The sequence below is a fragment of the Chrysochloris asiatica genome, unplaced genomic scaffold, assembly GCF_000296735.1.
Source record: "Chrysochloris asiatica unplaced genomic scaffold, ChrAsi1.0 scaffold00023, whole genome shotgun sequence".
NCBI classification, from domain to species: domain Eukaryota; kingdom Metazoa; phylum Chordata; class Mammalia; order Afrosoricida; family Chrysochloridae; genus Chrysochloris; species Chrysochloris asiatica.
In genome coordinates, this window is record NW_006408541.1 from 3,450,345 (window position 1) to 3,466,235 (window position 15,891).

At 48.3% G+C, this 15,891-nt stretch overlaps 1 protein-coding gene across 1 annotated transcript in view; it reads left to right on the forward strand.

Annotated features, from left to right (window-relative positions):
- Positions 1-9,621: 9,621 nt before the first annotated feature.
- The window catches only part of LOC102830916 (zinc finger protein 268-like), a 37,501-nt gene continuing 31,231 nt past the window's right edge, over positions 9,622-15,891 (forward strand). The window contains exon 1 of the mRNA XM_006839312.1: positions 9,622-9,684. Within this exon, the coding sequence (XP_006839375.1) occupies positions 9,622-9,684 (63 nt within the window). The remainder of the gene's footprint in view (positions 9,685-15,891) is intronic.

A 15,891-nucleotide genomic window follows, 5' to 3' on the forward strand; every position in this document is an offset into this window, starting at 1 on the left:
AATACAGAAATGGCTACAATCATACATTGACAGAGAACTTCCAGAGGTTCAAGCTGGATTCAGAAGATGCCATGGAAAAAGGGATATCATTGCTGATGTCCAATGAATCTTGGCTGAAAGCAGAGAATATGAGAAAGATATTTACCTGTGCTTTACTGGCTACGAAAGGCTTTCGATTGTGTGGATCATGACAAGCTATGGACAACGTTGCAAAGTATGAATATTCTGGAACACTTAATTGTGCTCATGAGGAATCTGTACATTGACCAAGAGGCAGTTGTTCAAACAGAACATGGGAACACTGAATGGTTTAAAATTTAAAAAGGTGTGCAACAAGGTTTTATTTTTTCACCATACTTATTCAGTCTGTATGCTGAGCAAATCATCCAAGAAGCTGGGTTATATGAAGAAAAATGTGGTATCAGGATTGGTGGAAGACTCATTAACAACCTGCGATATGCAGATGATACAACCTTGCTTGCTGAAAGTGAAGAGGACTTAAAACATTTACTGATGAAGATCAAAGAGCATAGCCTTCGGTATGGATTACTTCTCAACGTAAAGAAAACAAAAATCCTCACCACTGAAACAATAAATAACATCCTTGTCAATGGAGAAAAGAGGACTTCATTCTTCTTGGATCTACTATCAACATTCAAGGAAGCAGCATTCAAGAAATCAAATGACATATTACATTAGGCAAATCTGCTGCACAAGACCTTTTTAAAGTGTTGAAGAGCAAAGATGTCAGCTTGAGGACAAAGATGCGCCTGACCCAAGCCATGGTGCTTTCAGTAACCTCAGATGCATGCAAAAGCTAGACAGTGAATAAGGAAGACTGTAGAAGAATTGATGCTTTTGAGTTATGGTGTTGGAGGCAAATATTGAAAGTGCCATGGGCTGCCAAAAGAACCAATAGATCTGTTTTGGAAGAAGTTCGGTCAGAGTGCTCCTTGGAGGCCAAGATGGACAAACTTCGTCTCTCATACTTTGGACATATTGTTAGGAACACCAGTCACTGGAGAAGGATATCATGTTTGGTAAGGTGGAGGGTCAGAGAAAAAGAGGAAGACCCCCAAAGAGATGGATTGGCCAAGTGGCAGCATCGATGGACTCAAGCGTGGCAACAGTAGTGAGGTTGACCCAGGATCGGGCAATGGTTCGTTCTGCTGTGCATAAGATCGCTATGGGTTGGTACTGACTCGAAGGCACCTAACAACAACAATCATTCATGTCAGTGGGGTCAGTTTAGACTAGTCAGCCTGCAACTACTTCTGCAGCTGACCACAGATGCAGGTTCTAGCACAGCCTTGATCAGTGGAGGCCAGCCTAGATCGGCAGAACCATCCAGAGGACCTGGGGAGAATTAATAAAGAATTGTTTTAAGTTGGTATGCTTTGAAGTGGTTTGCTGTGGAGCTGATATGCCTCTCCCCCCTTCTGTCGACACCCCCATTCTGAGCTGATCCTTCTTCCTAGATAATCCTCCAATGCTATCGTATATTCAATTGTCTGTCTTCCCATGGAAGTCTGCTATGCTCATGATAACAGGGACTGGGTCTGTCCCGCTCCCCAGTGCCTTGCACAGGACTGGTGTATACTGTTATGTGGTGCCATCAAGTTGATTCCAACTCATAGCAGCCCCATGTGATAAAGCACAATGGTCCCATATCATTTTCTAGGCTATGATCCTTCTCAGAGCGGATTGCCATCTTTCTCCTGCAGAGTCCCTGGGTGTGTTTGAACCGCCAGCTCTGCAGTTAGCAGCCGATTGCTTAACCACTGTGTCACCAGGGTTCCTTTAGTATATATCATTGTTGGATGCCATCAAGTCCATTCTAACTCATAGCAACTCTCCGAGGGGGCTTCAAACACTTGAACTAAAAGATAAATATAATGGTTTCACAAATGTTTTGAAGTCCCTTCATCTACGTCAAAGCAGAAGTGCCCTCGAGGGCTTGCTAGAATGCAGTACTCATAGAAACAGATCACCAGGATGTTTCCCCTGGGGACATTGGGTGGGTTTAAACTGTCAGGCACTTAACCATCAACTACTGGGTTTCCTTGGTACCTATTCACATCCACAGCCATTAAGTCAACTCACCACAGCTGGTGGGTTTGAACCACCCATCCTGTGATTCCATTCCAGTGCTTATGTGACAGTACCATACCGGAGTCTATTTTGACTCGTAGCAACCACTAACAGGGCTTCTAAGACTGCAGATCATAAAGGAGCAGTCTCATGGTCAACGGCAACAAGTAACATGAGTCTAGGTACAGACCCCTGAGCCAAGCAGGCCTCTGGAGTGCCACAGAAAGGAGTTCTGGGTCTTTGAGCCACTGGTGGAGCAAGGGCTATAGGTGCACATAACAACAATCCCATGGTTGTCCCCCTTCTCCCAAAAATATGACCTATGCTCTCCAGGTCTCTTTCTCCTCGTGTGTGAACTGATCACAACAATGGCTTTGGCATTCATTCATTCATTCAACAAACATGTGCTAAGCTCTGAGTTCATGCCAGGCACTCTTCAGGCCAGTGGGGTCTCTGGGCACCCAGAGAACAGAATCCCCCCCTCCTGGTGCTCACAGGTTAGGACTTTTCAGGAATCACGTGTATCCAATGCATTTTGAGGGCTGGAACCTGTCCTCCACATCTTGGTTGTGGGAGTGGTGCATGACCACCAGAACTGTATATTGAACAGATGTAAATTTAAAATCTCGTTACTGTTGGGTCGATTTCAACTCCTGGGGACCCCAGGTGTCACAGCGTAGAATGGCTCCATCGGGTTTATTTGCCGTGATCGTAATAGAAACCGATCAGCATTACTTTCTTTTGTGGGGCCACTTAGTGTGTCTAAACCGCCAACTTTAAGGTTAGTTGTTATTAAGTGCCATCGAGTTGGTTCCAACTCATAGCAACCCTGTATAGGGTTTCCAAGGCTGTAAACGTTTGCGGGATCAGAAAACCTCATCTTTCCTCCTGGAAGCAGCTGGTGGGCTTGAATGGCCAACCATGGGGCTGGCTGTTCGGTGTCTATCCTACAGAGTAATCGAGAACAAATTACCTGCCCCTGCTAAGGTCCTTCTGGGTGGAAATGAAAAAGCACACCAAACCTATAAGCAGAGGAAAACTTCCTCATAGGGTTTCCAGGCTGTCGTTTTCACAGAAGCTGTCTGCTCCTCTTTCCTCCTGCAGAGCAGTTGGTGGCCCCTTTGTGACGATGGCATTCTTGAGCAGGAGGTGGAAGAAGAGAAATCAGTCCCATGGATATCTGCAGGAAGGGAATCCTGGGTGGAAGGAACAGCAGATGCAAAGGCCCTGAGGCAGGACGGTGCCCAGCATGTCCAAGCAGGACAGTGGCTGGACTGAGAGAGTTGGAAGATAAGAGAAGGTGGTAGCAAAGCCCACCTAGGAGGACCTCGGGCAAGGAACAGACGGAGATGAGCCAGCAAGCCAGGTAACCATGAGCCCACTTGTACTTACTTACTAAACAGTGAACTGTTTTACCACATCTTTGATGTAAGCAGGTGCCCTGGTGGCACAGTGGGTTAAGCCCTAGATAGCTAACTAAAAGGTCATTCCCTGGGACAAAGCTGAGGTTGATTGCTCCCACAAAGCTTTACAGCCTTAAAAATCCTGTGTAACTGTTAGTCTATCCTGTATGGTCACTTGTGAGTCAGAGTAACGCGATGGCAGGAAGTTTGGTTTGGTTTTTACCATAAGCACAAGTAAGTCTGTGCTTACCTCCCTTAATGGGCACTCCATCCTGGTAAGAGATTGTGAAAAGAGGCTTTGAACCTATAGGAAGCGGCTGTAGGGTTGGGAGACAGGTGCCGGCCAAACCTAGAAGCAGAATTTTTGATAAGGTGACAACATGTGAAGCTGTTCACGACAGATTAGTAAGCCTGTGCCTACCTAAGTTACTGGATCCTCCCACACTGGAGGATGGTGGGTTTATTCTGAGTGAGCTTAGGCAGGACCACAGCACTGGCAGCTCTGAGGAGGGAGGTGCGGGGTGCTGTCATGAGCGACCCGGATGCCGGACAGCTTGTGTCTACACAGCAGCTTTGAGCCCCTTGTGGGGGTCACCGTACTTGCTCCCTGCCTCCTGCCTGGGGACCCTACACAAGGGCAGTCTCTTGGGGATACGTTTTCCTTTTTCCAGGCAGCACAGGAAGCTGAGCAGTGAGACAAGGCCTGTTCTCCGTGCCAGGGTCTACGTGCCACTGCGTCTATCTCGGGAGGCATCGTGGGCCGGGGCAACGTGACACCAAGGCCTTGGTCACAAAGGGCCATCTCAGCGTGTCGGCGCCATAGGCGTTAGTATTTGCCAACATGTGGGAAAAAAAGATGTTTCGCACAATCCAGGATTGACCCGGCCCTGAGGGAGTCAGCTTTCTCCCCTCTCTGTCCGGCAGGAAGCTTACATTCCACCCTGAACAGAGAGCTCGCTGTTGGCAGCTGATCCCCAAAGGGAGAGCTTTGTCTGAGACAGAAACTCTCATTCAACAGCCTTGGAAGACGAAGACGAGGGTCCCACCCCCTCGGAGTCTCCCCTGGAGAGGAGCGCTCCCAGTCATGTGGGGCACAGCAAAACAGGTACTCAGGATTAATGGAGCATTAAAACAGTGGCCAGGAATAAAGGCAGGGTGGGGGAGACTCTGACAGGGGGCTTCTGGGGAAACTGGAGGGACAGGAATAAAGGTGCCTGTGGGTGGGGGTTTCTGGGGCAACAGACCAAGGCTGGAGGGGACTGGCTTTTCTGTGAGCGCCTACCAAGCGCAGGGGATACAACAAGTGGTTGCCCTAACCCTTTTTTTTACCCCTCAGGGTGGATATAAACCATAATTTAAGAGAAACCAAAAATGGTTAAGAAAACAGAAGGTCAGAAAATCGAAGACACTAACCTAAACCCACACAGCACCAGCTCCTACTCCGCATTCATGAGCAGCTTTCTGGATGATCGAATTTGCTTAGCTAAGATGCGCACCCAGCTCTGCCCAGCTCCAGCACTGGCTCCCTTCCCACTTCCCCTTCCTGCCCTCAGCCATCAGGAAGTTCCCTGTGATAGGTGCAGTGAGTCTTTTATTCTGATGGGGGGACCTGGAGTGTGATGAATTTGTGTGGAAGGAAATAAGAGGTGGCCCAGGTCAGGTGCCTACAAAGCTTGGCAAAGACCACTGGGGTAGGTTTGCAGAGGCTGCGTTGGCAGAAATTCAGGGGATTGAGCACTGAGTGGTTTAAAATTAGGAAAGGTGTGTGACAGGGTTGTATTCTTTCACCATACTTATTCGACCTGTATGCTGAGCAAATAATCCAGTAAACTGAGTTATATGAGGAAAAACGTGGCATCACGATTGGAGGAAGACTCATTAATAGCCTGCGATATGCAGATGATACAACCTTGCTTGCTGAAAGTGAACAGGACTTAAAATATTGACTGATGAATATCAAAGACCACAGCCTTCTGTATGAATTGCATCTCAGTGTAAAGAAAACAAAAATCCTCACCACTGGACTAATAAACAACATTCTTTCAACAGAGAAAAGATTGAAGTTGTCAAGGACTTCGTACTTCTTGGATCGACTATCAACATTCACAGAAGCAGCAGTTAAGAAATCAAATGACGTATTGCATTGGGCAAATCTGCTGCACAGGAACTTTTTAAAGTGTTGAAGAGCAAGGATGTCAGCTTGAGGACTAAGGTGTGCCTGACCCAAACCGTGGTATTTTCAATAATGTCATATGCATGTGAAAGCTGGACAGTGAATAAGGAAGACCGTAGAAGAATTGATGTCTTTGAATTATGGTGTTGGAGGAGAATATTAAAAGTGCCATGGGCTGCCAAAAGAACCAATAGATCTGTGTTGGAAAAAGTGCAGCCAGAGTGCACCTTGGAGGCCAGGATGGCCAAACTTCGTCTCTCATACTTCAGACATATTGTCAGGAGGGACCAGTCACTGGAGAAGGATATCATGTTTGGTAAGGTGGAGAGTCAGAGAAAAAGAGGAAGACCCCTAACGAGATGGATTGGCCAAGTGGCAGCATCGATGGGCTCAAGCGTAGCAACGATAGTGAGGTTGGCAACAATAGTGCGGTTAGCCCAGGATCAGGCAGTGTTTCATTCTGCTGTGCATAAGGTTGCTATGAGTCTGTACTGATTCAATGGCACCTAACAACAAAAACAACAAAGCTTTTTGTCTGGAATCCTGGTGTGGCGCTGTGGGCTAATGCATCAGACTGCAAAGTCATTTGAACTGCAAGGTCAGTGGTTCAAGCTCACCAGCTGCTCCTTGGAAACCTAAGACTGGGTAGCTGTGGGTCAGAATCGGCTTGATGGCACTTCACAACAACACCAAAGCCTCTTGTCTCCCCAAATCATTGAGGCATACTGTCACTCAGCACCTTGCCTCCACATGCTGAGGAAGTCCAATGTCCACTGGCCTTAACAACCCTGCTTCCCGACCACCCTCTAGGGCAGGGCTGGGAGCACGGGCCCTGCTTTGAAGTTGGGCAGCTCTCAGCAATGACCAAATATGAGGGTTTCTGGGGGCTTTTCTTGTTGTTGTTGTTAAGTGCCATCGAGTCGGTTCCAACCCATAGCAACCCTGTATAGGGTTTCTGAGGAGCTGCTAGTGAGCTTGAATCACCGACCTTGCAGTTCAAATGACTTTGCAGTCTGACGCATTAACCCACAGTGCCACACCAGGGGGCTTTTCTACTTCCCACAAATTCCAGGGGTTTCCTCCTCACTTCCTTCTAGTGACACACACAGCTGTGGTCTTCTGTTGGCTCCTGTCCACCGGGCTCTCAGGAAGGACCTGTGGAAGGGCACACCTACTATGGATTAGTGGGCCAAAGTGACAAAGAGCCCCAAGGTATGTGTCTCCTCACAGCCGTGTTCAGTGAGGGTCCGCAGGGGTTTTGTCATCGTGGTTACTCAGAGGCCACAATGTTGGGGTGGGATGGGGAGCGGAAACCTAAGAGATGGAAATAGACCAGAACGAGAGGAAGAGGGCCACACAGCCTCCTGGGGCAGGACAGAGTTAGGGGTCTCGGCCCTCTGCAGTGTTCTTTCTGGCACATAGCCTCCAGTGTGACTGCAGATTATGGGTTGCTGCCCACGCAGGTGGAAGGCCCAAGGCGCTGTGCTCACATCACTATGGGTTGGAGCCCAAAGAGCCCTGACCCAGTCACCTGCCTTCCTGGGGTGGGCACAGCGCCTCTCCTACAACAGGCCTGTCCTGGGCTCCAGAGCTAGCTCTCTGAAAAGGTGGCCGTGTGTGTGTGTGTGTGTGTGTGCGTGCGTGTGTGTGTGTGAACGTGTGAGTGTGCATAAGAAGGTGCTCATGAGGGTGAGCAAGTGTGAGAGCTTGTGCCCATGAGTGTGTGCTTGTGAAGGTGAGTGTGCACGGCTGTGTTGTGTGCTGAGTGTGTGTGTGCTTATTGTGTGTGTGCCTGTGAGTGTGGGGATGCCTGTGTTGTGGGTGTGAGGGTGTTAAGGGTGCTAGGGTGTTGTGAGTGTGTCCGTGTTGTATGTATGAGGGTGTTGTGTGTGTGAGGTGTTGTGTGCGTGAGGGAGTTTTGTGTGTGAGGGTGTTGTGAGTGTGAGGGTGTTGTATGAGGGTGTTGTGTGTGAGAGTGTTTTGTGTGTGCTGGTGTTGTGTGTATGAGGGTGTTGTGAGTGTGAGGGTGTTGTGTAAGGGTGTTGCATGTGTGAGGGTGTTGTGTGTGTGCTAGTGTTGTATTGTGAGGGAGTTGTGAGTGTGCCTGTATTGTGTAAGGGTGTTGTGAGTGTGGGGTGTTGTGTGAGGGTGTTGTGAATATGGGGGTGTTGTGTGGGGGTGTTGTGTGTGTGCTGGTGTTGTATGTGCGAAGGTGTTGTGAGGGTGCCTGTATTGTGTGAGGGTGTTGTATGTGTGAGGTTGTTGTGAGTGTGCCTATGACGTGTCTTTGTGAGTACAACGCCCTCTGGTGGTCACTAGGGTGACCCGGCTACAAATCCATAGGAGATCTCTGTAGACCAATGTTGAATTTTCAGAACAGAACACAGCAAGGGTAGAGCCCCTCCTACCCCTTCATTTGACCAGCAGTTACTTAGTAAGCACCGATTGTATGCCCCGTGATGTAATACTTCCTACAAGATTACCTGAGCCCTTCAGGGTCCACAGTTCAAACCCACCAGCTGCTCTCAGATACCCTAAACAGGGATGTTATGAGGTGGAACAGACTCGATGGCACACCGCAACAACAATATAACCACTGCCACCCCATTTCACAGATGAGGAAAGAGAGAACTTAAGTAACTTTCCTGGTGCACAACTAGTGAGGGTTCGTTCGGTCGAGGGTCTGAACCCAGATGTCTTTACCCAGGCCCTGTGTTCTCACAACCCTGCTCCTGGCACAGCCTCATGGATGCCTTGTACCCCCAGTCACACTCCCTCATACGGGGGTCCCCCATACAGCCCAGGCTGGGAGCCCCAGAACCCTCATCCCACCAACCCTCAACCCTCAACCCCAGCTCCCCACCCAGTGCCAGGATGTAGCAGGTGCCTGAAAGACTGAATGAGAGTCAGGTGTCTGTCTCCCCTGGACATTAAGACATCCCCTCTTTGGAAGCCTTCCATGATGTCCCTTCTGCACCCAGGCTGGTCTCCCAGACTCCTGCACCTATGTGTTTGCCTCCCCCTCCTCAGCACTATTGTACTGCCTGGCACATAGTCGGTGCTTACTAATAGGTATTTCTTGAAGGAGCGAATGAGTGAATGAATACAGGCTTCCTAAGAGATATGGGGATGGGGACCATGTGAGAAGAGTTCCCTTTTGCTGCTAAACTGGTATATTCAGCGGTTCAGGGGATTAGGGCGTGGGTATCTACCACCCACACTGGGTTAAGTGGTTCCCCTTCCTCACCGAACCTCAGCCCCTGTGTCCCCCAAAGTCTTGTTGCTTGTGGGACTTTGGTCCCTTGCACCATGCCCATCCACAGATGAAGTCCCCAGGAGGCTAGGTGAGGAAGTGGCCCCCACAGCACCCTGCTATGGGCTTAGTGCAGTGAGGCTGAGGAAGCCGTGAGTGACAGCTGCTTCTGGGGAAGTGTGAGCACCTGGCCAAGGCCGAGCGTTCCTTTTGTGATTGTATCATCAGAACCCGACCCGGCTCACTGCGGCTGCCTAGGCTCAAAGCCTCCCCGGCTCCCAGCGCGGCCCCTCCTTAGACCGGCCTTTGCTGCCCTCTTCTGGCCACGTGAAAATCCACAGGCATCCTACAGCTCTTAGGCTGCTGCGCGCTGGTTCTCCTGGGGCAAGGACTTCCTTTGTTCTCTTTATGGTTACTGTCAGCGATATAAAGACAGAAGGTCATTTCAACCACCTAAGTGGGATCAAAAGGAGCTCTGGTGGCGCAGTAGGTTAAGCGGTGGGTTAAACCTCTCAGGCCCTCCGTGGAGAGAAAACGGAGGCTGTCTGCTCCCATGAAGACTTGAGTCTTGGAAAGACTATAGAGGGCGCTGCCAGTTGGAATCACTGCAGTGGGTTTGGGTTTGGGTGATACAGGGTGAAACTGACAAGAGCAACTGAACTGGTTAGCTAGGAAGCTTCCGAGGCAGTAAGTGTATGGTAATGACAGAGGAGCCCCTGGAAAGGAGGGTGCGAGTGGGCTGCACGACTTGGGGAATGCTGCTGGTGAGTGTATACCCCGCTGTGTATACCCCCGCTGTGTATATGCTCAACAACAACAACACAGCCAAAGGCAATAGGAGGTCATTCCCTAGGATAAGCTGGCTCGGCCTCCTATCACCCAGCTCTGTGCTGTGGGCAGAAACACCTGCTGCTCAGTGAGGCCCTGGTCACCGCCCAGTGGTCAGAGTCCTCACTGGCATGCTAGAGCCACCCCACACCCCTCAATCCCCACCTCAGATCAAGCTCCAGCCCTGGCACTTCCTGGCTCTGTGACCTCCAACTTAACCTCTCTGTGTCTTGGTTTTCTTATCTGCAATACAGGATTGAGAGCGATGGGCACTTACCAGTATTTGGGGTCTATAATAGGGTCTGTTTTGTGCCATGTGCTTTACACCAAAGGAGCCCTGGTGATGCAGTGGTTAAGAGCACTACAGCTAACGTAAAGGTTGGTGGTTTGAACCTACCAGCTATTCCACAGAAGGATGTGGCAGTCAGGTTCTGGAAAGATTGCAGCCTCGGGAACCCTATGGGGCACCTCTAGTCTGTCCCATTGTGTCTCTAGGAGTCAGGATCAACTCAACGGCTTTCTTGTCTCTTACACCTATCTCCTTTCTTAGTCCTCACTGCATCCTCTCAGGCAGGATGGTCTGCACCCATCTTTTCTTTTTTTTCTCTTGTTATGGATTGCTTATATTTCACACATAGCTTTAGGCATATTTCATGGGTTGGTAGGTAACAACAACAAAAAAAAAACAACAACTAAAATGAAGTGAATTTGCATTACAGAAACACAAGAACTTAGACCTGGGGGTACTGGAGAACCTTATTAATCTTTCAGTTTATTTAACAACAACAAGAAAATGGGGCAAGGAGACATGAATTTACCACCTCAAATCCTAGGGCAATTGAAGGCAAGGTTAGGAATGGAACCCAGTCACCTAACTGCAAAGTTAGTGCTCTTTGCATATTCCTATCTGCTTCTAGTCAACCTGTTATACAACTTTTGTTGTTAAGCAATTCATAATGACCCTAAACAGGGTTTTCAAGGAGCAGCTTAGAGGGTTTGAACGTTAGACCTTTCCGTTAGCATTTCAGTACTCATCCTACAGGGCCACACCAGGATTGTGTTGTTGTTAAGTGCCATCAAGTTAGTTACAACCCAGTGTTGTTTTTGTTAGGTGCTATTGAGTCAGTACCAATTCATAATGACCCTATGCACAGGAGAATGAAACACTGCCCAGTCCTACACCAACCTCACAATCATTGCTACATTTGTGTTCATGGCTGCTGCCACTGTGCCAATCCATTTCGTTGGGAGTCTTCCTCTTTTTCTACAACCCTCCACTTGACCAAACATCCTTCTCCAGTGACTGGTCCACCCTGACAATATGTCCAAAGTATGAGAGACAAAATTTGGCCATCCTGGATTCCAAGGAGCATTCTGGCTGTACTTCTTCCAACACAGTTCAGTTTGTTCTTTTGTCAGTCCATGGTACTTTTAATATTCCCTCCAACACCATCACTCAGATGCATTAATTCTTTTACTATATTTCTTATGAGATAATTGAAAATACCCTAACTTGGGTCAGCCACCCATCTTTTATAGATGGGGGTCTGGCCCTCAAAGGGGTTAGCGTCTCCTTACAGACGTAGCTGGCCCAGGAGAAGCTGGGTTTAAACAAGACTCCACTGGGCTCCTCCTCGAGTCCTCCCTCCATCCTTCTCAGTAGACAAGACATATATGTTCCAGAAAGGGTGTTAATTGTTCCTTCTAAACCAGGAGTCGGCCAACTTTTTCTACAAAGGACTAGATTATTGTCATTGTTGTGTGCCAAGGTCATCTAACTCAGAAAGACACTTTAGGATAGAGTAGAAATGCTCATTTCTGAGGCTAAATCTTTACAGGAGCCAACTGCCTCATCTTTCTCTTTAGCCTAATACTTAACCCAATGTGCCACCAGAAACAAATGTCCCCTGGAATCATCCAGGTTGAGAACTGCTGAGCTAGACTAACAGGTCAGTCTGCACTCCACAAGGGCCATCTGGGTGTCAGATCATCCTGCTTTCAAGATTCTACCGCATCTTTGGTTATGTCTTTGGTGAGCAGGCAGAAGGTTCTATACGATGGAGTTCATTTTTTGTCTCTTATGACCCTCTAAACCCTAGCACAGAGTACCTGGATGGGGCAACTAGTCAACCTGCTTGGTTGCTAACCTAAAGGTTGGAGGTTCATGTCCATCCAGAAGTATCTCACAAGAAAGTCCTGGTGGTTGACTTTTGAAGTATCAGTCATTGAAAACCCTACAGACCACAGGTCTACTCTGACACACATGGGGTCACCATGATTTGTGTTTTATAATCCCTGACATGTGTGTGACACTGTAGGGTACGCACTCAACCAAAGATGGATTTGAACAAAAAGGTTGACAGTTTGAACTCTCCAGCTGCTCCTTGGAAACCCTATTTTGGGTCTCTGTAAGTCGGAACCAACTCTATGGCACTTCACAACCACACCACCACATGTTAATAGATGTGCTTGTCACTCTACGGCTTTAACAAGATCCTGATGGCAGGCAACACTCGTTTCCTGGCTGGCATCAGCTCTCCTTTCTCTCTTCCTAACATTTAGGCAGGGATCCACCCCAGGGGAGGGACCCCATCTGCCCTCAGACATAAACTAATTCTCGTAACCAGTCCCCTTGATGGTGATGGGAGCACGGAACCCACTCTTGGCCAGTAAGAGGCAAGAAGACAGGACGGGGGTGTGAATGAGCCATCAGACATACTGCCACCTCCACTGGTGACCAAGTCTGATGGCAGATGTCCTAGCCGCTCACTCTCCACTTCGCAGCTGGGTTTCAACGAGTCACTGCAATGGTCACAGAGAACTCAGAGAGCACACTCATAGTTATGGGGTTTACTAAGGAAATTGCTGTTGCTAACTGCTGCGAGTTGGTTCCGACTCACCAAGACCCTGTATAGGATTTCCAAGGAGCAGCTGGTGAGTTTGAACCACCAACCTTGTGGTTCAAACCAACCTTGAGGTCTAGTGCTTTATCCCACAGCGCCACACTAGGACTCTGTGCCACACCAGGTTACAAAAGTAACCGTTTACAATTTAGGATCGAGATCACCTTGGAAATCACAGAAAAAAACTGAGACAGCATACAGTTTGTGAATCAGGACAGCCTGCCACCAAGCCAGCTCTCAGCTCCCTGTGGCCACACCTGCAGGCAGGCTGTCCTTGGACTCTGCTGCTGCCCACCAGCCTGGCCCAGGGAAGTACTACAGCTCTTTGGGTCTGCAGACGTAGGGGCTAGAGGCACCTGACTCCACCAGCAAGCCTCAGGCCAGAAGGTGCTCAGCACTCCTGCTTCATAGGTCAGGAAGCCCACCACAGCCATCTCACACTGGTCTGCTGGTTCCTGCCACTGATGCCACTGTCCCATTCTCCCACCATCTCCCATGTGACAGCTCTCTGTCACCTGAGTCTAGGAGGTTCTCAGCACAAGGATCCAGAACAAAGGATGTGCTCCACTCTACACTCTTCTCAATGATACTGAGGGCTCCCTCAATCTCTGTGGGATAAGCTCTTTCATAAACCTGCTCACTCCCTTCCGTAGGCCACAGGCACCTTATTTGCATTGCAAACTGCCCAATCCCTTTGCAGGATTGTGGTCTACCAGATCACCTTGGCAGAGTTACAAACCCAGGCCAGCAAGGTCACATACAAGTATAAAGAGAAGCCCTCTTGCATTGAAGGGGGGCCTCAGATCCGCAAACCTGCCAGGCTCTTCCCACCCCACCCCAGGATGGCCCCCACCATCCTGAGCCCACAAGGCAGCCACTTTGGGGAGCAGAATAGAAGAGTGTAAAAAACTGGGTTGCTCATGACTTCTGGGATGTTGATCGAACCCGCCCTGGGGTAACGTCTTCAGCCTTCTTGGGGCAGAAGAATGTATTTTCTGACTACTGAAGTTAGTGGAGGCTGAGCTTTCTGTTACAGATGAAAAAAATGTGCCACAAGACCCCGCAGGAAGCCCCCACACAGATGCATACAGTAGGTGCATAATACAGTTGACCTTTGAACAATGTCATGGGTAGGGACACAGACCTCGCATGTAGTTGAAAACAGGTGTATAATTTAAAGTTGACCCTTGGGCCCACTTACATGCAGATCTTTTTTCCTGTTATAGCTGCAAGCTCAAGTGTGGAGTATTGGCTTAAAACGCCACGTGATACCCATCATCTCTGCATGAGCAGTTTGTCTCTCCGCTAATTAGTTAATTATAATCAATAAATAAACTGTACCAGTGAATTCTATAATTTTAACAAATGATCCTTGATACTGGTGAAGCTGATTAACATCACATGGTGTTTTAAGCAGATACTTTCAGATATTGCTCACTGTAAAAGCAAAAAAAAAAAAAAAAAAACCCCACTTACTTATAAGAGGGTCTTGGCCAACAACCTGTTGTTCAGGAGTCAGCTGTACAATGTTCCTAGGACATGCATTTTGAAAAGCACTCTTAGACAAACTGTGCAGGTCAGTCCCACACAAAGGGTGCATACAGTAGGTGCTCAACAGACATGGTTCTTTGACATGCAGTTTGAGAGACTGGCTCACCTGCTTTCTCTCTGGCAGACTGGTCTTACTTTGGCTCTAGGCCTGAGCTCAGAAGTCTCACCTGGGGGTGTGGTCCGAGCACAAGTTCAATGCCCCTTCTCAGGTTCTGTATGGAACAGAGCCAGGGACTCAGGGGCACCCTCCCTCCTGTGATGCCTGGAAGTGGGTAATAAACCAGGTTGTTTCCACACAGTGGCGGTGCCCCCGAGACACTTCTATAGAGAACAGTGGCCATGGCATTTGTCATAATTTGCTGGATGATTCCTCACCACTGGACATGGAAATGCAGAGGGCAAATAGGCATTGTTCAGTGATGCCCCCAACATCAAGTAGTGCCCAGAGCACATGACACGCCTGCCATACTCTAAACATGGCTCTGGGTGCCCCACCCCATGCCCCAGGGGCTCTACTACTCACCATCCTGGTATAAAAGAACTGCCCACAGTTTGTTAAGGGCTTATGTTCCTTACTAAAGTTTGTTTTTTTTTTCAGTTTTTATTTTGAATTGAGTGATAGTTACATGGGAGAACATCAGTTATTTTTGTTTGTTTGTTTGTTTCTTATTTAAGGTTTTTTTTATTGTGGATTGAGTGAAAGTTTACAGGGCATATCATCAGTTTTACAATCAACAAATCAGAACATCAGTTTTACACTCATAGTTTCATTACAATGATTACAATCTCCTTCATGCATTACCATTCAATAGTATTTGCTTCTACTCCCTCTGTTTTGGAATGTACACAAAAACGCTCAAGAATATATAATCATTTAAACAACCAAAGGGCATATTCTGCAAGCCTGCCTCCTGGCCACCAACACAAGGCCTCTTATTATTAAGTATTTTTAAATAAATCAACAAAAGTCTACTAAAGAATAAGTTCACCCTGAGGACCCGGCCCATCTGTCTGTGCTGGGACCCTTGGGTGGGATGCACAGTGAATCCAGGCACTAGTGTCAAGGACGGTAGCCCCAGGCGCCCTCTGCAGGCGTAAAGAGGATCTGCACCCCAGCCCTGAGCTTACGTTGGGTTCTTTCATGTACACCTCAGGTAGGATGTCAGCCCCACTTGTGAGAAGAGGAGACTGACCATCAGAGAGGCTAGGATGTGCTGGGTCAGAGCACAGACAGGAAGTGGTGGAGCCTGTCTGAGTCCAAGGCTTGGATCACAGTGACCTTACTGTGTACCAACAGTCCTCATCATGGGGGGTGGGGAGGTACTATTCCAACTCCACAGGGGTCTGGACATGAACTAGTACTCAAAATTTGTCTCCAAAGATGAAGGGGACCATGGAACCAAAGAAGAAGGCAGCTCAGTGCCCTGGGTGTTAGGTGTGCAGCCGTTTCTGTATTACCTTCAGTAAAACTTTACTCGCATGGGATGTCAAAGAGATTGTCTGATGATTTCCACATTCCATTAGGTCACCTCTCTTTGGAATGAGTACAGATATGGATCTCTTCCAATCAGTCGGCCAGATAGTTGTCTTCCAAATTTCTTGGCAGAGATGAGTGAGTGCCTCCTCACTTTCTTGAAAGATTTCAATTTTGATTCCATCAATTCCTGGTGCCTTGTTCTTTGCCAATTC